At 30.9% G+C, this 23,987-nt stretch overlaps 1 protein-coding gene and 2 long non-coding RNA genes across 4 annotated transcripts; 1 reads left to right on the top strand and 2 right to left on the bottom strand.

Moving 5' to 3' along the window:
* Positions 1 to 3,853: 3,853 nt before the first annotated feature.
* Positions 3,854 to 4,965, bottom strand: LOC148211746 (uncharacterized). The gene is made up of 2 exons (XR_015790553.1): positions 4,680 to 4,965; positions 3,854 to 4,355 (listed from the first exon to the last, which is right to left on the bottom strand). It is a non-coding gene; the product is annotated as an uncharacterized LOC148211746 (long non-coding RNA).
* On the top strand, positions 4,285 to 10,568 carry LOC111025351 (uncharacterized). Its single transcript, XM_088123517.1, has 3 exons — positions 4,285 to 4,464; positions 4,740 to 5,302; positions 10,124 to 10,568. The coding sequence occupies exons 1-3, from the start codon at positions 4,285 to 4,287 to the stop codon at positions 10,566 to 10,568; spliced, it is 1,188 nt and encodes a 395-aa protein (XP_087979643.1).
* LOC148211747 (uncharacterized) lies at positions 10,023 to 13,806 on the bottom strand. 2 transcript variants are annotated; one of them, XR_015790551.1, is made up of 4 exons: positions 13,154 to 13,806; positions 12,954 to 13,081; positions 10,451 to 11,884; positions 10,023 to 10,361 (listed from the first exon to the last, which is right to left on the bottom strand). It is a non-coding gene; the product is annotated as an uncharacterized LOC148211747 (long non-coding RNA). The 2 variants fall into 2 exon arrangements; XR_015790552.1 differs by having other exon boundaries at positions 10,479 to 11,884; positions 13,154 to 13,778.
* Positions 13,807 to 23,987: the final 10,181 nt, after the last annotated feature.

Raw genomic sequence — 23,987 nt, forward strand, 5'->3', positions numbered from 1 at the left:
CCAAATGAAAACTTTGCTCAAGTAACCTATTGGATTATTTTAATTAATTTAAAATTAATTAAAATTACATTTGTACCCCTAAAGTGAAAAAACAATGGTTAGCCTCCCTCCACTATTTCCCCCTCTTTCTCTTATTTCAGTGTCTTTTTATACCCCTTCTCATTTTCTATATTTATCTTTACTCTTGTTTTTCGATTTTCTTTCTCTTCTCCTATTTTTCGATTTTGACTTTTGTCACTGTTTTGGATGAGAAAATCCCTATTTTCTATGATTCGAATTCGATATCCTAATGGCCTTAGGATTTTACTCTACTCTATGCTATACTGACAACACTTTAGTCGATGAAACCGAGGACTCTATGGTTCGTCAGAAAAAGGCATGATAGCTACTTTTTTTCTGTATAATAGGATTATTAGTTACTTATTGGATTTATTTGAGGCATTTAACATTAAAGTGATTTATATGAATCATTACTATTTCTTTCATGGAGTTTCTCCATTATTCATATATTTGCGTATTTTAAAAAATATAAAAACCATTTAAGTGTAAGCGCAATAACCGTGCCAAGTACTATTTTTAAAACTAACAAATCAATGAAATCCAGAGGTAGAAAATCATTTGGTAAAATCAAAATAGGTTAGAAACCCAAGGGGTAAAGTAAACCCTGACCAAAATCCAAACAGGTTAGAATATAATATTTATGATATTATATTCTAAATATATTATTAGAAATATAATCTAATTTTAACTATTTAATTAATTAATTGCATTATTGCATTTACATTTTATTTGAATATTGTTATATGTTTCAATTTTTTAGAAATATTATTTTCTTTCTTTAATATATTTCTATATATTTATGTTTAGTTTAGTATTTGATCCACAAAAATATATATTATACCTAATAAATGAAAAGAATTAAATTATTTCATGTTTAAATTATAACATTTTAAAGTTCTAAAATTTATATTAATTTTAAATTAAAAATTATAATAAATACAACAAAAAGAAAACCAAAATTTATTTATACTTTGTTTTCTTTTATACTTGATCTTGAAGTAGAAAAAGTTTCATCAGTTCCTGAATACCTTCTTTCAAAAGGGCTTACGCTTCATCGGTGAATGTCTCGGTGGAACATATTATTTCTTGAAACTGAGGTTTATTCGTTTTTACGTAAGTATGTAACTCAACGAGAAATTTCCTTGCTTGTCCAATTTTTAATGAATCAAGATAACCATTTGTTCCGGTATAAATAGTCATTATCTGTTCTTCTACCATGAGGGGGATTGACTGGGATGGTTTGAGCAACTCACGTAATTGTTGACCTCTTGCCAATTGATTCTAAGTAGCTTTATCGAGATATGAAGCGAATTGCGCACAACTAGCCCAACTAAAAATTAGATCCCAAAGCAAACATCTAAACGGTAGAGTCCAAGAGACTTGACTACAGCCAACTACGACAAAAGGTTATGGGGACTATGACAAGCCAGCCCATGAAAAGGACAACTGACAACGACAAAAGAGAATGGGGGATAGGAAAGTCAGCGCAATTAACACAACAATCAACAACGACCAAAAAGAGAGCTATTCCACAAAAAAAAAAAAAGTCAATCCATGAATCACAGCAGAACTTTGACAATCTTCAACTTTGAGGGTGGGGGTTATTGTTATGGATGAGAAAATCTCTATTTTCTAGAATTCAAATTCCCTTATTTAAGGAATTCAAAAGGAGAAGATATATCCTTCAGAAATGATTCTAAATGGTCTCTAAGGTTAAACTTCAGTTAATAAAACTAACGGAAATGCCGATGTGGCTTCATGAGTGAGATATTTATTCAATTTTATATCATTTTTAAAATGTGTCTTTTTTTTCGTTTATCATTAGGTTGAAGCCCCCACCGTAGGGAATTCCAACCTCAAAAATTAAACTTTTTAAAGTTGTACTCTCTCCTTCCTAACAACTATAAAATCCCAGTGGTTGAAGCCCCAATTAAAGGTCTCACAAGAACTCCATAACAAAGTTTGGAATGAAACAATCTTCATTGATACTCTTTTCAAGCTTTGGGAAAATTGATTATTGTAGAATCTGGTCAGAAAACTTGCAATAATTGTGGCTCTTTTCGGGGCTCTCTCCCTTCGAACAACACTAGGTAGAGTTAAGAGTTATTCTATAGAAGTTGAGCTGGAAATATATTTGTACAATTAACCATTGTTTAGTTGAAAACTTTTGGGATTGGTCTAAAGTTGCAGGCAAATAAATTAGCCATCTAGGGTTTCTTTGAATTCGGAAGGTGATCGAATCCATCCCAACAAGGACAAGTCAAGTAATGTGGTGCTCTAAATTGGAAACATTTTGAAGAGAGGAAGAGAGATGGAAGGAGGAGGAGGGAAGAGAGAGAAAGAGAAAGGAAAAGAAAATGACACTGTGTTGAAAATAATATAAAATTGAATAAATATCTCCCTCATAAAGCCACATCAGCATTCCGTTAGTGTTATTAACGGAAGTTCAACCTCAATGACTATTTAGAACCATTTTCTAAACATCAGGGACTAAATTGTCATTTTTTGAAACTTAATGACCAAATAAAAACTTATCTTTAAACTCAGGGACTAAAAGTATATTTTACCCTTTATTTTAAACTTGTTTTGGGATACCCAACCTGTAAAATTCATAAAAACTTGGGCGAGTTTTCTTCGAACACGCCCGAGATCTAGGGCTTCCTTTAACGCTATAATGAATACAAAATGAGGGGTAGTTGGATACATTTACTTTCATGAACTTGTCAGAAAAGGTTAGAAAAAACAATTTTTGAGGAGTGGGTTATTTGAGTAAAGTAGAAACTTTGCTAGGTCATTTGGGCCAATTTTCCCGTCTTCCCTCCGCTTGCATTTGTCCAAATTACAACATCAAAAAATAATAATTTAAATGTATAACTTGAAAATTTTAGTGTACAACATATAGTTAATTGAACACATCAGATCTATAGTATAATTATTGGATTTTCTTACTAAATCTGCGGACCAAGTGAACACAGTTCATTAAAATATATTAGAATCAGTTTCTTTTTAGTTTATACCAATCTCGACAATAAGTTTCTTTAGATTATATCAATCTCATCAATAAGTTTTTTTTTTAGGTTCATCCATCTTCCAACGATCAGTTTGAACACTACTTGATGCACGAAACCTTACTGGATGTGCAATGAACTCTTTGGATAGGCGAACTCCTATTACACAAATACTAACATCGGTTCAACTCAAAAGATGAGTTGGATATGGATTACTTTAGGTAAAACCGAAGTTTTCTACCGTCGCTAAAACCTTTAGCGACGTGTTTAGACTTTTCTCAACGTGGTTTCTGCCGTGACAATTTATTAAATTCATTAAATCATAGCCTAACACCTTATAAATATGAATGTACATGGTTATCATCTAAGAAGAACAAACCCTTCATTTTGGGTAACATGTCCGATATGTCGGACTCTCCAACACGTATCAGACACTTTTTAGCTGAGTCACACACACTAGTTGCATAAAGTGAATATGGATTCGACACTTGTTAGGCATCGAATCCTTGTTAAGCATAAGAAATAAACCTAAGTAGTAATATAGGACAAAATAATAAACTTTAAGAGTAAAATACGTCAAGCTCATTTTTTAAAACATAAAAATACATAAGCTACCTCGAATTTCCCTCCTAAAAAAATTGTATATTTTAATAAATGTATCCTTGTCGTGTCTATATCCTAGATTTTTAGAAAATATCGTGTCCCCATATCCGTGTTATATTCATGGATGCGGCATCCGTATCCATGCTTCTTAGGTTATTGTATATAAATCAAATCTATATGGATGAGGTGAGAAAAATGATATTGAGTGAACTTTGTGGTCCAGATTCACACACAAATTGCAGCATTGGTTTTAACAGAAAAGAAAGAAGAATGAAAATAAAAAAGTTTGGATATGGAAAAGGAAACATATGGAATGGAGAGGGTAGAGAGAAGGTTGGGAGCAGCATATTATTGTTGTATGGAAGTAGAAGCTAAATATAGAGATGAAAGCTTCAGAAACCTACCCCTCACCAAAAACAGAAACACTGCTTCTTCCCAATTTCATCTTCTCCAATGGATCCCCCTCCTTATAACTTCCTAACAAAACGCTTCCCCATGGTTTGTTCTTCGAGAATTTTCATTTTGCATTTAAGTTTTTGACACTTTCCCCTCAAATTTCCATCTCTGCAACACCAAATTTTTTCTCCTCTCTCTTTCTCTTGTTCTTTCTCTCATGGCAGATCATACACGTTCACACGTAACAACGGATTTGTATAAGATCCTTTCAATCCCAATCAAAGATATCTGCAAGGGATTCAAGAAATGGAATCCTTCTGAGAAGAGCCCTAGAATTAAAACTATTGAAGGAGGAGGAGACAGAGACTTTACGCCTTCCGTCAGAGAACCTGACAAGGTGCGTAAACACAGATATGCAAAATTTCTGCATAGAAACCTAATTTTAGGTATTTCTTCCATTAATCCACCTCAATTCACGCACAGATTATGCAATTATATCCAGATCAGGAATGAATCATGTATTAGATTAGAAATCATGCTCCATCATAAATTTTGCAAATCACAATCGATCAAAAACAGAAAAGTAAAACATGTATACAATCTGAGACTCACCTTTACCTCGGATGATGAACTTTTCTTCTGAAATCTTTGAATCGTCATTGTCTACGACAGTCGCGTCGCGGTGGTGAGCGGCACATAATCAGCGCTCCGACCACGCCGTTAGGTTCCAGCAACCATAAGGGCGTGGACGAGAGCTTCTTCGCGAACATGACGAATACATTCTCCAGAAACCAGAGTCGGAGAAGTAAGACGCCGACGCCAAGTCCGCGGTCGTATTCGAGAAACGCGAGCCGGCGACGGAGCAAAACGCCGACCTCATTATCGACAAATCAAAGCCGAAGGAGCAACTCAGACACCGAATTCCTAAGACGACCGCTATCGAGAAATTCGAGCAGAAAAGTAGAGGCAGCAGAATCAAACGAAACGCCGATCTCGTTGTCGAGAGAAACGAGCAGAAGGCATTGTTGGGAGACCAACTCCTCCGTGGATCATGCTCGATCGTTGTCGAGAAATGCGAGCAGGAGAAGCCCTAATGCTACTCCGATCATATATTCACAGTCGACGGCACTGAAGAAGCTGCCGCCAGTAGAGAAGAAACTGGAATGTACCTTGGAAGAGTTGTTGGAAGGATGCGTGAAGAAGATTATGATCGCGAGAGCCGCCATTGTTAACGGGTTAGTTTCTCAATTCCTCTTTTTTCTCTTTTTAACAAATTCCTCGCTTTTATATATACTAGTAACTTAACACGCGTTGTAACTTAATTTAAATCTAAGTCAATATTTCCTGTATTTGAGACTATTTTCTTGAAGGATATATTTGTCTCTTATTATTCTTTAAACTAATGATTAGATAATACTACTTTGCCATTCAAATTAAAAAAAAAAAAAAACACTTAGTCACTTATGCTCTTCAAGGGAAATAAAATGAGAAATAAAAACAAACTGAACGGTTATATAAAAGTCTAATTGTGGGTAGAAAAACAGATGAGGTTTTTTTTTCCTTTTTTTTTTTTAAGAAAGAGATGGGAGAATTTTTGATATAGTTGTAGAGAATGAGAGGGAGATTGCAAGTCTATTAGAATTCGAAAATTTTTTAATTTTTATCGTCAATAATTATAATTTAAAATAACGTCATGAATTTAAAAATTAATTTTTTGCAAAGGATTAAAAATAAACTGACAAAACTTTCCTATATTCAAACTTCTCACATTTTTTGCATTACAATTTTATGAAATAATTAATTTAAATATATTTTTATACTTTTATTATTCTACCACTAAAACGCTATAATTTTTTAAATTTCATTATTAATTATAATTAAAAATAAAATCATAAATTTTAGAATTAATTTTAATAATAAAATGCCAACAATTTTATATTCACATTTCTCACTTTTTGTCATTTAAATTTTATGAAAAAATTAGTTTCAATATATTTTTAAAAAGTTATAGTATTTTTAAATAGTTCGATGATATTTAATCTATAATTAAAGATAAAATCATAAATTTTAGAATTAAATTTAGGAATAAATGGGAAAAAAAATTATACTTAGACTTTTCACATTATTTCCATTATTAATTTTAAATTATTAGAATTAAATTTAGGAATAAAATAAAATGTGTATTTTAACTTTTATTTTAAAATTTGTTTAATTACTAAAAGTGAAAAAAAAATTGTCTAAAAAAAGTGAAAAGAAAAATTAAAAATCATAAATTTCACAAGTCAATGAATAAAGAACATAGAGATGTTTATTTTGAATCTTAGATTATGAATGCATCTAATTATTAGTTTTAATATTTTTAATATTTTTATTTCTTTAAACATTGTTTACTCACTATAGTTTTCAAATTCTATTTTTAATTATAGTTAGAGATAAAGTCATAAACTTTTAAAATTTATAACTTTATTAAAAAGTGAAAAATGAAAAATCACAGCTTTTAAAAGTCAATGTTTTAAATAAAGAATATAGAGTGATTTATTTGGTAATGACAAATTTATGAATGTATCTAATTATTAGTTTTAATATATTTTTATAATAATGAATTACATTTATATACCTTTCACCAAGGTTCATGACTGTTAAGCAATACTATATGAAAAATTGGAATGTGATTAACTGCACTAATTAAGAAACTTTAAAAATAATAAATCGTGATAGAGAAACCTAAAAATAATAAGAAAAAAAAAAAGAAGAAGGAAAAAACTAACCTCAAATTGTTAAATTCTATTTTTAATAGTTAGAGATAAAAGTCATAAAATTTTAAAATTTATAACTTTATTAAAAAGTGAAAAATGAAAAATCACAAATTTTAAAAGTTAATGTTTTAAACAAATTTATGAATGTATCTCATTATTAGTTTTAATATATTTATTTTTTTAACATTTAACTATTAAAACACTGTGACTTTTAAATTTTAAGTATTAATTATAATTATAGATAAAATTATAGTTTTTAAATTAATTTTTAGGAATAAATTGATAAAATTTATATTCAAATTTTTTATATTATTTTTCACCGTTATTTCATAAACTTACTTAAATTATTACTTTGAATGTGTATTTGAACTTTGTTTAAACATTAATTTAATTGTTATAAGTGAAAAATGAAAAATCATAAATTTTAAAAATGAATATTTTGAATGAAGAATAGAAAGGTTTATTTGGTTGAACAAAACTTTTTTTTATTAAAAAAACATATTATTAATATTCTCTATAAAAAAATCTTTAATAAACAAAATTTTAAATATATAAATATGATGAATGATATTAGAATAATGAATTACATATATATAGCTTTCACCAAAAGTTCATGACTGTTAAGCAATACTAATATGAAAAATTGGAATGTGATTAATTGCACTAATTAAGAAATTTTAAAAATAATAAATCGTGATAGAGAAACGTAAAAATAATAACAAACCAAAAAAAAAAAAGTAGAAGAAGAAGAAAAAAACTAACCTCAAATTGTTAATTCTATTTTTAATTATAGTTAGAGATAAAGTGATAAAATTTTAAAATTTATAACTTTATTACAAAGTGAAAAATGAAATATCACATATTTTAAAAGTCAATGTTTTAAATAAACAATATAGAGAGGTTTATTTGGTAATTACAAATTTATGAATGTATCTCATTATTAGTTTTAATATATTTTTATATATTTATTTTTTTTACATTGTTTAATTATTAAAACACTATGACTTTTAAAATTTAACTATTAATTATAATTATAGATAAAATTATAGTTTTTAAATTAATTTTTAGGAATAAATTGATAAAATGTATATTCAAATTTTTTATATTATTTTCACTGTTTCAATGTGTATTTGTACTTTGTTTAAAAATTTATTTAATTGTTATAAGTGAGAAATGAAAACTCATAAAATTTGAACAAAACTTCTTTTTTATTAAAAAAAACATATTATTAATATTCTCTATAAAAAAAACTTTAATAGACAAAATTTTAAATATATAAATATGATGAATGATATTAGAATAATGAATTACATATATATACCTTACACCAAGGTTCATCATTGTTAAGCAATACTAATATGAAAAATTGGAATGTGATTAAGTGCACTAATTAAGAAATTTTAAAAATAATAAATCGTGATAGAGAAACGTAAAAATAATAACAAAAAAAAAAGTAGAAGAAGAAGGAAAAAACTAACCTCAAATTATTGTTGAAATTGGAAAAAAAAGGATGAGTTGAAAATAGATGGGAGAGAGTCATTTTATAGTTGGAAAAAAGGATGTGTTGCAAAATTTTTGAGATTCTAAGTATTCAATAATTAAACACCATTAAATAATCATGATAAAAGTTTTCATATTTTAACATTTTAAATGCAAAATAAATGGAGGTGAAATAGAATTCTAAAAGACAAATAAATTAAATATATTTAATTTTCAATAATAGCATCAACAAAAGTATTTAAAAAAAAGCCAAAATAAAACTAATAAATTTGATTACCAGAAACACCAAATTTCCTAAAGGAAAAAAAAGCACCACCAATTAATGAAGGGTAGGTATGATATTTAATAAAATATGAAGGATAATTTTGTCCAGAAAAAATTTCTTCCACATCCGCACTTTTTAATATATTATAGATATGGTTTAGGTCAACTTTTGTTTTTTCTTTATTTGGTTTGACTATGCTTCAATTGGGAAAAAATAATAATAATAAAAAAGAAATAATACACCCTCCATCCCAGTTTGAGAATAAGTTTCTAGCAACTTAAAAAATTGGACCAATCATTTCTAAACTGTAATCCCCAAAGCCTACCTCCAAACTATAGAACTTTTGCAATTATACTTTTTGGAATTGTTGCAACTAACATTAACCAATAAGAAAGTTGTAACAATATGATTTAATTACAATAATTTTGTACCATACGAATTGCTCAAAGTTTGAGACAACCCGATAATTCGGGATAGTCTTAATAGAGTGTAAACAAACATGTGTTTAGATGTCATCAAATAATGGTGGGTATTACTTTGATTTAATTGTTTTAAATACCATTAGAATCTTGTTTTAAAATAATAATAAGTTAAAAACTTGCTTATTTCATTTTTTGTTTTTGTTTTTTTTTTTTTTTGTTTTTCAATGTCTCTTTTATTAAAGAAAAAAAAAAGAAAGAAAAGAGAACCAATATCTCTTAATTTTTCCTATAAAATAAAATCAATAACTTTTATTTTCTATTATTTGTTAATTTAAAATATAAACCTAATAATTTTCATGAAGTTTTCTAAGTAGAAAAATATCAAATATCATAATGTGATTTTTTATTTGGTGACATTTAATTTAAAGTTTCATTTTAATTGTGTAAAATTGGAAGCAAGAAGTTTCTTCTTCCTTTTTTCTTTTTTTAAAGTAAAAATAAAAAATAAATTTACTGAACATAACTCAATTGTTCTAGTAGGATTTTTTGTTTCTTCTTCCCTCTTTTTTTTTTTTAATTATTTTTGTGAAATAACATTGTTTGATACAAGCAAACGTCCCATTTCCCTTTGTACAAAGCATTCCTAACACTATAGATTAGACAAATTACAAAATGAAATTTCCTATGACTTATATCAACATTCATTTTGGTTGAATTTTTTTTAATTTACTTGTTTTCTTCAAAGAAGGTAAAATCAGAAACAGTTGAGGAATTTTTACTCAACTACAAACAAAGGAGATCACAAAACGAGGGCCTAATTTTTATGGACATAAAAATTGTATAAGTTATTTCCTATCCAAAAATTGTTATCTTTATTTATTTATAATTTTTTTTTTTTTTTTTTACCAGTTACTTCTTTGAAAATCACGAACATGTAAATAGTTTTACAATAACATTTATATTTAGCTGCTAAACAGCCCCTTAAATGAACTCAAACCAAGAGGAAGACAAATGAAGAAAGGAAAAAAAATCTTGTCCAGAGAATATGTTCAAGTTTGAAATGGTCAAATTCCACAATTTATCTAACTGACATTTATACAAAATGACATACAGGATAATTGTACAAGAAGAGGAGTTGCTGAAAATAGAAGTGAAGCCAGGATGGAAGAAAGGAACAACAATCACATTTGAAGGGAAGGGAGATGAGAAACCAGGGTTCCTACCTGCAGATATAATCTTTGTGATCGATGAGAAAAGGCATCCGTTGTTCAGTCGGGACGGTGACGACTTGGAATTAGGAATTGAGATCCCTTTGGTGAATGCACTCACTGGCTGTTCAATCACAGTTCCTCTGTTGGGAGGTGACAAAATGACTCTGTCATTTGATAACATCATATATCCAGGCTTTGAAAAGGTTATAAAGGGACAAGGAATGCCGACCCCGAAGCAGCAAGGGAGGAGAGGCGACCTTCGAATTCAATTCCTCGTTGAGTTTCCCTCTGAGTTGAGTGAGGAACAGAGGGCTGAAGCTGTTAGCATCTTGCAAGATTGTTCTTGATCCTCTCCCTTTGGAGCAAGCCGATCTGCATTCGTGCATTGAGATGAGGGTTGGAGAAGAATCTGCAGTTAATCAGCTCTTCGAATGCATTTTGAAACATGAATTAATCAGCAACCTTGATTTGATCATCCCGTGGTCAAAAAATTCACACAATAGCACCACAAAACACACTGAATGAATGATGCATATGGAGTTGCAATAGAGATGGAATATAATGAAAATGGCACTTCCAAGCTCTTTGAAGGATATTACTGCCACTGCCAGCCACTGTGAAGTTCCTCAGAATGAACTCATCATACTGGCTGTGCAGAGAGCAAGAAACTGAAATTGACAAAATTGAATGCAAGAATATCCTTGTGGGCTACCTCAAATGTGCAAAAAGGTGATTATAATTCGATTTTTTGTGTACCTAACCTACCTGTGCTGCTGTGCAAAGTTATTCAGGCATGTCAGATCTTTTGAAACGTATTAGAGAGTAGTTTTCAGAATACAATATTTATAATAACTGACGAACGCAGAGGAGTGTCTTTGCTTCCAATATTGATAGGTATGAAGAGGGCTAAAAAATCCGACTTGACAAAGAAAATGTTCTATTTACAGAGCTTTGTCAGATATATGTGAATCAAGTCAAAACATTGATAGAGTTCGCTTCTTATGAGGAAAAGGAGATTCAGAGGTCCCCACCCATATTCTCCCAACTCTTAGGTCACTTACCAAAAGTCTACCCGTCCTGTTCAAACAGGATCCTAACGAGCCTCTAACCCCTCACAACATTCCCGAGCTTATATAAGATATGATTTCTTAGTCTGACCTCCTAATAACTCCCCTCTTCCTAACTATTCCTATGATACACATTTATATCAGGGAGTATGTCTATCAAAGTATTGCTGGTGGAACAGTTTTAAAGTACAAAATTCTTATACTATGATCCTTAAAGCTCACTACCATGGCAAATAGTTAAAAATGTGATTTGATATTATAAACACAGCTGAACCATAAGCAGACCTCTAATGATTTGCACAAACAGGGTTCCAAGACCATCAGCCTTAGGGTCCATGCATTATTAAAGATGTATAGAACATTGGATCAAGCACAGTAGAGTAGCAATAATTATTCTACACTGCCTTGAGACGTGATACTCGAGCTGTTTGACAGTGGTTGTTGCCGAGCTAAAAAAGGAACTTCCACCACCTACCAATGGTGTTTTCCCCAACAATTACAGTGTCTCCATTGGAAGCAGCTCGCTTCTTGATGTAGCCAAGACCGAAATGCTCCAACCCTTTTCTTCCTGGTGTATAGCTTGTCAGCTTTCCCACCTACAGAAAATTTCTTGTTATGGATCGAAGTGTATATATATTCAACCTAAAACATGGTCATGCAGATGTGAAGGGGACAAAAATCTACAGTGACAGTTTCATTGATTAATGAAAATGACAAACAATAAAAACTCTCGTGGAAGTGTGGAAAAATAAAATAATACAACTTGTTAAAAAAAAAAGGCTTCCCATGAGGAACAAATGACGCTAAAAGAGTAATCCTTGAAGAGATGAGAAATCGAATACCATTGAGATGCTTTCAACTTAGCTAGCTCAAACCAATCAAGCCAAACCCTTCCCTTATATTAAAAAATTCTTTGGTTTTTTTCATATACTACATTTTCAATTGAAGCACTGGTGAAACGGGAGAAATTTTGGTTACAGTTCTTCAAAGTTTCATATTCAGGGAGAGATGCTTAGTATTCTATGTAAGCTCTCGAGAAGGTTCAAATCCTATAGGCCCGTTTTGGTAACGTTTTTATTTCTTGTTTCTCTTTGTTCATTTTCAACTTTGAGAAATATAAGCGTTTGGTAATTGTTCTTATTTCTCATTTTTAAGAAATGTTTTTTAATTGGGTAGAAATTTTGGAAATAACAAAGTAAACTTTCCTTTTGTACTTCTCATATCCAGTTTTTTCTAAAACATAAATAAAAGTATTATTTTATCATTTTTTAATTATAAAATGCATAATAAATATAGCAAAAAAATTGAATATTTAATTTAAAAAATAGTTTCCATATAAAAATTTTACTTTTTTTCTTCAATTTCAAATTTGAAAGATGAGAAACAAGGAATGTTACCAAATATGTTTTATTTCTTTTTTCAATAAAAAAGAAAAAAAAAAGAAATAAGAAACTGTTTTGATAACTGTTTCGTTTTTTATTTATTAAAAATAAGGAAACGAGAAATAAGAAACATTAAATGCAAAACACGAAACAAAAATATTACCAAACGGACTATATATAATCAGTTTCTTGAGAAAGGAAAGAGAGGCTCATGATTAGAGGCATTTTTGACAAAACGTTTAAATTTTCCACATAAATTAAAAAGTGAAATAAATCAGCTTACCCTTTTTCCGTCAATGGTTATTGAGCTGCCTGGTTCCACTGAATCTGATAGCTGAAGTCCCCATAATCTCTGTTTTACTCCATCATATGTTATTAGTCTAGATATTGTCTCTTGTCCCTTGTAACAACCTATACAGATTAAAAATCAAGTACCCAATCCATCGTGGATCTACAATGAAAACTTATGGCAAGAATGAGTACCCTTGTTGAGAGAAATTGAATTCCAAAGACCAGCTTCGAGTACATTGAACTCATCGGTAAGCTCTTTCTGAGGAGTTGGCATTCCTGCAAAACTAACATAGGTCATCGAGCCATCCAAGAATCCACAGAATAACAGCATTAAAAAATACGTTCTTATTGAAATCATTTTAGCTTCATCAACCATGAGCAGTTCAAGACTATAGTATGAATTTCTAAATATTCAATGGAATTGTTGACAATTTAGACTTTTTTACACATTATTCATAACTTCAATGTTATGATAATATGTAAAACTGCTTTTCTTAGTGATACACGCGAAAAAAGAGAGAAAATTCTATGCAATAAGACTAATTATTAGAAGTTCAATGATATTTATCTATCATTTTAAAACTGTCAAACAAAATATAATATAATCCAGAATATTGTTACAACAATACTTACCCACAGTTTGAGTTCCTACTAACACAGTCTATCTCTATTGCAATTAATAGATAAGCGGATCTTACTAAACTTTTGAGCTACTAAAATAAACTACATTAGAAACTGGAAAATCATTAGAAGCTCTTACTCACTAGGTAGTGTACGCAAGTATTGTTCAATGTAAAATATATGAAAGATAATTAACAAAAATCATACTAGCACTCAAGTTCAACTAGATTAACAAGTCAGGATGCTTCTTTAGTTGCAACTAAAACTATTTTGGAAAATGTGGAAGCATTATTTCTATAAATAATAATAATTGCAAAACGTAAATCGTAATAGCACTCAAGTTCAACCTAATAGTTAACGTGATCCTTCATGAAAAAAAGTTTGCAAGTCATGAGACGTAGATTCCACTCTTATAGGATTGTCGGCTTTTCATGATGTGTATAAAACGTCACGAAAAGTTATTTTTCGTGACGTTTTATAATCCTCACGAAATGATAAGACCCATTTTTCGCCGGATTTTTGGTTTTTTCGTGACGTTTAAAAAATATCATGAAAAGTTGGAAAACTAAAGTTATGGTGACACTTAGGACACGTCATGAAAAGGTGAGGCTTTTTCTGACGTTTTTTATACGTCTCGAGAAGTGGGAAAACTATATTTTAGTGACGTTTATGAAACGTCACGAAAGGGTTGCTTTTCGTGATGTTTAAAAAGCGTCATGAAATGGTGGAGCGATATTTTGTGTGAGAAAATATGACGACTAACGAATTTATTGTCATTTGTGACATTTTTTAAACTTCATGAAATGTTGAGCTGTGTTTTTTAGCAAGAAAATATATCTCTATTTGTACTCACAATTTTTTTTGTCAATTTATGACATTTTATGTCATGAAAAGTGAATATGTAATTTAAAATTTTTATTCTATCTTAAAAATGTTGTAAAATATTGAATTAGAGTGAAACAACAAATATTTATAGATGTAGGATTTTTGGTACTTTATGACGTTTTTTTAAACGTCTGGAAATGTCATAAAAGTTCGAGATTTCATGAAACTGAAACCGTCATGAAAGGTTTCACACATCTGTTTTCCATTTCAATTTTTCTGTTTGTGGATGAAGTTAGTTTTTCTTATGTTCTTTGATTATTACGAATTTTAGTTGGTTTGTATAGCTTCAAATGGGTGTCATATGTCTGCCCCTCTTGTACTGCCATATGTTTTCAAGTTAAACTAGTGTTTCATGAAAAAATTGACCAATTATGTGAAGGTCAGCAACGGCGAACTGACTCTAAGGACGAGTTTAGACGAATGCAGGTGAAGGATATAGTTCTGTTCACCTAAAAATGAGAAAGGAGGTCTCTATTTATAGGTTGGGCTTCCGATAGGAACTCTGACATTGTTCATGGGCACCAATGCATTCTCACTCTCGCCCCACACCATTATCATCTATCTATCTCTTAATATATATTTTCAATTTTTTAAATTTTTAGTAACATAAAATAAAAATAGTTATTAAACATATACAAATTTGGAAAACAAAGTTTGGTGTGTAGGGAACATGTTTAATTCTATAATTCTGTAATTTGTATTTGAGAATACTAATATATTCTAAATTAATATATTAGCTTCCTTGTTCATGTTTAATATATTTCAACTTTGTTATCTAAATTAATATATTTGCGTGTTTGATCGACAATTTGATTATATGATATTTCTATTACGTGACATCTGCAAGCAAAATCAAATACATTTTCGTAATTCTTTTCTTTGTCTTCACAAAATAAAATCATTCGTGACGTTTTTAAAGCGTCACAAAAATGTTTCTAAGACGAATATTGAATGTCATGAAATATTTTTTTCGTCACGTTTAAAAAACGTCACGAAAGGATGTCACGTGACCTTTCCTCGCTACTCAAGGTCTTTCCGTGACGTTGTATAACTGTCACAAAATCAAATGTCGTCATGGTTACTCATTTACGGTGACTTTTTTAAATGTCACAAAAAGTCTTAATCACGACATTCTTAAAATGTCACGAAATCATTTTTCATGACGTTTAACAAACGTTGCGGAAGACTATGTTTTGGATGACGGTCTTTAACCGTCACGTGTGCTAATTTTTATGACGTTTTTTAAACGTCATGTATACCTTTCGTGATGGGCGTATACGTGACGGCGTAAAAAACGTCATGAAAGATTTTTGTGACGTTAAAAAAACGTCACGATAAACCGAATTTCTACTAGTGGTTTCATCGCTCAACGGCATTTACAAAAGAACTATTGATACTAAGATAGAAAGTTAATGCAACTGACCAATAACAAATTATAATAGAATGTAAGTTAAATTATTATTTTAGTCCCTTGAACTTTGACTTTTGTGTTTAAGGTCTCTAAACTTTATAAGGTATCTTATAGATTCTCAAACTTTCAGTTCTATGTCACATAGATCCATAAACTTTAATAGTGTCTAATATGTCATTGAAATTTCAATTTTATATCTAATAGATCCCTGATCTATTTAACATTTTTATAATTAATAGATCTATTAGACAATTTTGTGTCTAATAAAATCTTAAATTTTTCAAATTTGTGTCTAATCCATGAATTTTAAAAAATATTGAATAGGTCAAGGACTATTAGACATAATATTGAAAGTTCAGGCACCTATTAGTTACAAAATTCAATGTTTAGGGAACTATTACTTTTTTTTAACTTTAGGGACTTATTAGACATGTGAAAGTTTAGAACCTGTTAAATATTTTTTAAAGTCCAACGACTTGTTAGACACAAATATGAACGTTCAAGTATTATTGAACTTATAATTTAACATAAAATTTATATAATTATTAGGAGAGAGAGGTGTGAGTATCGATTTTATTAGTCTATATATTATTAGATTAAGTATATGTACATCGAGATTTGAGGGTTCAATGCGACTATGTTTATAGTTAATTCTAATATGTTTGAGAACTTAGGGAATAGATTCGTATAGCCAAGCTTGCAGAGCGAGCTTGGTGAGGAAAAACCTACACAAAGGAAGCAAACACTCTGACGCTCAAGTCATTAAGGTTCGATCTTAGATCTCAAGTTGATGTTAGATTCATATCTTGGGTCAGAATAAAGCTTCTATTTATAAGAATTCAGGTGAAGCGATGTCCGATTGTTCAATTATGCTGTCGAAGAATTAGTTGCACAAGGTCGATTTGCGGGTTTTCAAGGTTAGAGTAGGGTAGTACCTTCAACCAAGTGGGGTTTTACCGAGCTTATGAGTTTACCTTATGGTTGAGCTTCAAAGTTGGCCATATCGTGTTTCTGAGCTTCTAGGGAAAGATCTTAACACCAATTTTCTCTAGCTCTCCACGTGCAAAGTACATTTTTACCTTTGAGTTCCAACACACTATGTGAATTAATTGTTTTTAATAGATGATAAAAAATATGGGAAAGTACACTTTTGGTCATGAGATTTGGGGTTGGTGTCAATTTGGTCCCTAAAATTTCAAAATGAGCACTCTTGGTCCCTGAGATTTGGAGATGTGTCAATTTGGTCCTTAAGTTTCAAAATAAACACTTTTCGTCCCTAAAGTTTGAAAATTTGTTGTAAATGGTCCCTCAGTATTCTTTGACCATTAGTTGACTTTACGAAAAATGACGTGACAATTAACAGGTGATTGGACATTTCTAAATTGATTTTTTAAATGATTTGTGAAAAAATATTATTTTTTACATAATTTTGTTATGTGAGGTGACATTTTTAATTTATTTTCTTCTTTTTTGGTCTCTTCATCTTTGTGCTACCATCACGCTATCCACCGTCGTTGTCGGAAGTTGGAAGTCGGAAGTCGCCCACCATCACCATCCACTACTGTTGCCGTTCATCGCCATGTCACCGTCTGCCATCGCTGTTGTTGCTGCCCACGGGAGAGAGGGAAAGCTCCTCGATTTGGAATGGGGGAGAGCTTATGTACAACTCATTAAAAAAAGCAAATTCAAAAAGTCAAGTCACCAATTAATTGCCGCATTGTTTTCTGTAAAATCAACTAATGGTCAAAGAATACTGAAGGACCATTTATAACAAATTTTCAAACTTTAGGAATCAAAAATGTTCATTTTGAAACTTAAGAATCAAATTGACACTCACCCCAAATCTTAAAGATCAAAAGTGTTCATTTTGAAACTTAAGTGACAAAATTGACATCCACCCCAAATTTCAAGCACCAAAAATATACTTTTTCCTAAAAAATAAATATTCTCGTCTATTTTTACAAACTTCTTAACAGTTAACACTACATGCATTCCTCGTACTTTTTGAAGTTTGAAAATCTAGTCAACGGTTCTTAATAACAAGGAAAAATTTTACAAATGTCTAAAATATTTACACTTCTCTCAACTTTTTTAAAAATTAAACTTAATTAATTATAATATAAATTTAAAATATCCATAAACATCTTTATACTTCTATATACTATTTAAAAAATTGTACTTAATTAATTAGAACCAAAACTATATTTTAAGATTAATTTAAATAAAATATCCCTAAAACCCTTACCCTTCTCTAGACTATTTTGAAAATTGACTTAATTAATTATAACATATAAATTCTATTTTAATTATATTTTAACAATAATCATTAAATAAATATACTAAATGATATAATTTATGTTGATAGCGAATTTCGGAGAGGTCAACGTGTCCCTCGGACGGGTGGTTTTGCCAAAGATCGAATGAGCCTGCAATCAGAAAACTTGATGTTGGTGGAATGTCCTATCTAATAAACTCTGACACTCAAGTCAGTAATCATAATAAAAAATAGGAAAACATACCTTTAGAGTTAGTGACATGTTTTTCACTTACTTGGTGAAGGTGAAGGTCCTTCCCTTTTATAGGTACGGGTGACCGACCATGGAAGGACGATGGTTAGGATGGCAGGAACACACCAAGCTGTACGGTGCCAAACGGGGGTGTCCCTATAGTTGATTGTTGGGTTTGGTGCCTTTAGCTCGTGTATTTGTAATTTATGAACAAATTATTTATTCAATAATGAGTTATCTTATTATTTCTTTACATTACTCGTATTCCAATAAACTAATATCCAAGTTTATTTAATGGAACTGGAACAGTATATATTTGATATATAGTATATATTTAATATACAATGTATATATTTGATATGCGGTATATTGATATACAATATATATATTTGATATACAATATATATTTAATATACAATGTATATATTTGATAGACAGTATATATTTCATATATAGTGTACATATGTGATATACAGTATATATTCGATATACAAGTGGATAATGTTTCAGTAATAACCTAAATGGTCTATAGTACACGGATAAGGTTGGGTACTTTATCCTGGTAACACTATGGATATGGCCAGCTTTGTAATAGTTACAAACGACTTTATCTAGGTCTTTCATGTAGAGACATGTGAGTAGGGATGAACATTTATCACCAAAGAACCAACCTGATCGATAAAAACCGACCGTATCGACATTGATCCGGTCGGTGTCAGTTTTGCAATAAGGAAAGCAGACTGAACTGACCGAATTCTAATAATTTAAAAAAAATGGTCAGAATACAACCCCTCATTAATTGAGATGGTTTTGAGAAAATCAGGGGCGCTTGTGGTTTTTCTCAAAACCACTCAAAATTCTTTGTTCTTTTAAATTATTTTTTAATTCTATTTCTCACCTCTCCCCTTCCCGAGGTGTTTCTACCATTTCCCATCAAATTTCATCCTCTTCCACCTCATATTTCCTCTCACTTTTTTTAATTCTCTTGGTTTCTCATACTCGTAGTGATCTCCATCGTATTCGTGTTCTTCATGGTTCTTCCATTGTTCGTGCATGTTCTTCATTTTATCTTCTTCAAGTTCGTGTTTGTGCCTTCGAGTTCGTGTTTGTGTACTGTTTCTTCAAACTTTCGTCTTCTTCCACCTCTTCAAACTTTCGTCTTCTCATCTTCTTCAAATAGAAAAAAAAAAGAAAAATATCGGTTTGTCGAAAATCGACCGAACGAACTGATTGTTTTGTTGGTCGGTTTCCATTTCTCAAAATCGACGGGGTGTTGGTCGACGTTGATTTTGGCCTAAAAACTGACCCAACCAACTAATGAACACCCCTACATGTGAGTGTGAGTATCCTATACAATGAGTTTGTATAAGATCGAACCGTGAAATAATTAATCATTGGCTCTAACATCGTTAGTCAATAGATCGTTATCTCATAGGATGACCATGTAATTTGATCTTAATCCTGAGCGAGTTATGGACTCCTGCCTATAAGGGATCACCCTTTGATCTGTATGGGCGAGGGTGGCCTGAGTTGCCGACTCAATAATCCTACTATTTTGGGGACAAGACCGAGTGGGGAGCTGGGAACATAACTATTGCAAGATGGAATTCACTCTTTCCCGACTTTAGGGAAGTAGATGAGTGTTCCCTTACATGTTGACTTCGAGACTTGAACAAGGGACCCCACCCTCTCACTAGCCCGATAGAGACTTTCGGTTATTGGTCGAACCATAACTAGTTTGTTCATTAGAGGAGCAGTGGTATTTAAGGAGCAAGATGTAACTCAGGGTTATTTGACCTAGCTAGAGCTACGAGCACTCGTGAAGGATTGACTTGCCGTTAATGATCGTACATTCGTGAACACGAAAATATTCTGAAGTGAGAAGAGTGCAGCTGCGAGTCCTTATTGGAGTGACCCATAGTTAATGAATGTTGATTAACTCGGTTAATGAATTTGACTGATTAATCTCGTATCGTTGGAGCTTCTGATCTGTAGGTCAATTAGGTCCCTTTGTTAGCTCACAACGGGTAAAACGACGATCAAGATTTTGAGAGAATTTGAAATGTTCAAATTATATATCTGGGAATGTATATAATGTATATTATGATACATTATATATATAGTTTATTTTTTAATAACGATTCAATAGTTAAACTATATGTTATGAGATAAATATTTGAATATGATTCCAATAATTAATATGAATTTGATTCATATTAAAACTATAGGTTATACAAGAGAAATATTTGAATATGATTCAAATATATAGTTTTAATTAACTATGTGATATTTAATTAAAAGTTAAATAATCAATTGTTAATTATTTATTTATTTAATTAATATTTTGATTTAAATGAATTTATTATTAATTAGATTAATAATAAATTAATTAAATTAATTGTTAATTGATTTAATTAATTTGTTTATTATTAATTAAATAAAAAGAATAAGATATTCTAATAGTGTTGGGATTTTCCCTAGATTCAGGAGAAGATATGATATAGCCAAAAGGATAAGATATCCTAATAGTCTTAGGATTTTTCCTCTCTATAAATATAACAGTTAGTTTTACCGTAAGGAAGACTAAAGACTAAAAATCTCTGAACTCTCTTACTCTCTCAATCCCTTGCAATTGGATCCCACAATCCATATTCTCGACCGAGAGACATAGCAAGAAAGATCAAATGGTATTGTCTCATTCAGATTACACGAAGAAGAATATTCAAAGGTAAAATTTAACATTCATCCCTATTTTATATTTTTTATGTGTTTTAAATTTCAAAAGAAATTCGAGAACGCGTTCTATTGCTTCCGCTACGGGATTCACATCCCCTTCAGGTGGGTGGAGCCTCCACCTACAGGCTTTGAGCCTGCTGCCTACCGCTAGTAGGTCACAAGGCTCGACTGTTGGGTGTGTTGTCCTAAACTCGTAGTTTCTATTTATGTAAAAACAAATTTATATTCAATAAAGTTATGGTTTCTTGTTCAATCAATTAGTTGTTGAATTTACTTCATTGCATTGTCCAAATCCAATAAACTAAATATTAAATGTTATTATCATGTAATTGAGACTGTATATATACTGGGTATATATTTGATATACCCTTGATATACAAGTGGATAATATCCTGGGAATAACCTAAATGGTCTATAGCATATGGATAAGGCTGAGTACCTTCTCTTGGCAACACTATGAATACGACCTATTTTGTAAATGTTACAAACGATCTGATCCAGGTCGTTCGTGTAGAGACATACGAGTGGGGGTATCCTTTACAATGAGTTTGTATAAGACCAGATTGAGAAATAGCCAATCTTTAGATGTAACGTCGTTGACTGATAGATTGCTATTTCATAGGATGACTAGACAACTCATTCTCAATCTTGAGTGAATTGCGGACTCCTGCCCGTGAGGGCTTGTCCTTTGATCTGTATGGGTGCGAGTGGCCCCGAGTCGCCGACTCAATGTTACTACCATTTAGGGACAAGTCTGAGTGAGGAGCTGGGAACATAACTACACAAGATGGAATTCACTCATTCCCGACATTAGGGAAGTAGATGAGTGTTCCCTTATATGCTGACTCTGGGACTTAAACAAGGGACCCCACCCTCTCACTGGCCCGAGAGGGACTTTCTGGTTATTGGTCGGACCATAACCGGATTGTTCATTAGAAGAGTAGTGTTATTTAAGGAACAAGATGTAACTCAGAGGTAAAACGGTAATTTGACCCAGCTTGAGTTACAAGCACTCGTGAATGATTGACTTGTCGTTAATGATCAATATCCGTGGACACAGAAATATTCTGAAGTGAGAATAGTGCAGTTGCGGGTCTTTAGTGGAGTGACCTGTAGTTAACGAATGTTGACTAAGTCGGTTAATGAGTTTGACCGATTAATCTCATATTGTTGGAACTTCTTATCTGCAGGTTCATTAGGTCCTCTTGCTAGCGAAACACGGGTAAAACGAGGATCAAGAATTATGAAATAATTTGAAATGTTCAAATTATTTAAGGGAACGTGATACATTATATATAAATATATATTAATTTTAGATACTATATATTAGGAGAGAAATTATTTGAATGAAATTCAAATAAAAATCAATATGAATAGGATTCATGTTAAAACTATAGGATGGTAGGTTATACGTGTGAAATGCATAAGACGTATTAAAATTAATATGAATAGGATTCATATTAAAATTAATAAAAATAAATAATGTGCATAAGACGTACATTACAATGGTAGGTTATACGTGTGAAATGCTTTAGAATATGATTCTATTTTGACAATAAATAATTAAGTATTAATTATTATTATATATATATATAATTAATTGTTAATTAGATTAATAGTTAATTAATTAATAAGATCAATTAATTATTAATATAATTAATATTGTTATAATATTAACTTAATTAATATTAAAACACTCACCTGCAGGGGAGTGAGAAGTTGGTTATGACGTGGGAGTTACCCCACGTCATCTTGTTTTTTTGTTTTGCAGTTTTATTCTGCAAAACAAAATAGCTTCTTCCCCAACATTTCTCCCTACCCTATGATGTGTAACCGCGTGTGATCCCATACCTCGCAGATGGTGATGCGTGTCTTGCTTGATTCTACCCTCAACAATTTAAATAATTTTCAGAAGAACCTTTACACTTATCTAAATTATTTTGAGAATTTGCACTTAATTAATTAATACCCATTTGAAAAAGAGAAATGCATAGAAAATAGCAATGACTATATTTACAAATCCAGAATAAGATGGCAAAATGTATCAAGGGTGAGCATGAAGAGCTGAAAAACTGAGCCAACCGATCAAAACTGACCGAACTAAGGTCGATTGGTCGGTTTGATAAATAGATCAGTTGTAATCGATTTTTCAATAAGAAAACCTGAGTTAAAGTCTATCGGTTTGGTTGGATATGTTATTTCGTACCGAAACCAACCGATATGTTATATATTAAAAAGAAAAAAACTTTTAAAACATTAAATGCTGCTGAAGTGTCAAAGCGAGCATAGCTCAACGGTAATTCGCATATACCTCCAAGAGACTACTGCCACATTTCCCAATGCGTTATTACTTCTTCATATGTAAACCGACTAAAACCAACCGATCGGTCGGAGTTGGAGGGTGTTCAAATACCGACAAGCTCCGACCGATGATCACCTCTAAAATGTATCATAAATTTCATATTGGACTACTCGGTGTTTTGGTTCATTTTTTCTTATTTATTTTTCTTTTTTTTTTATGCTAGTTAAACAACTCCAACTTGAAATTAAAGATGCTAGATTGTTGGTTTAAAAAATCATTGAACCTATGTCCCCTCTCTTTCTTCTCAACTATTTCAAATTTATTCTCTTGGTTTGAATTCTTTCTAGATTTTTTTTTATTCAATTTTCAATCTTACATGTCATTTGATTTATTTAATTTAAGATTTTTTTTCAGTTTGATTTTTAAAATTTGGATTTGCGTTTTTTTTCTCAAACTTATATATGATTTGTCTTTTAAGTAAGAAACAACTTCTTTTTTTTTTTAATCTATATTTGGGTCTTTCCTCATAATTTTTACAGAACCTAAGTATGTCTATATCCATTT

The sequence above is a fragment of the Momordica charantia genome, assembly GCF_013281855.1.
Source record: "Momordica charantia cultivar OHB3-1 chromosome 4 unlocalized genomic scaffold, Mcharantia_2.0 BLBB01000004.1, whole genome shotgun sequence".
Taxonomy (NCBI): Eukaryota; Viridiplantae; Streptophyta; class Magnoliopsida; order Cucurbitales; family Cucurbitaceae; genus Momordica; species Momordica charantia.

Coding starts and splice junctions, on each gene's coding strand:
- LOC111025351 (XM_088123517.1), top strand. CDS start 4,285: ATGGCAGATCATACACGTTCACACGTAACAACGGATTTGTATAAGATC. Junction 4,465..4,739: donor CCGTCAGAGAACCTGACAAG/GTGCGTAAACAC, acceptor TGTCTACGACAG/TCGCGTCGCGGTGGTGAGCG. Junction 5,303..10,123: donor AGAGCCGCCATTGTTAACGG/GTTAGTTTCTCA, acceptor AATGACATACAG/GATAATTGTACAAGAAGAGG.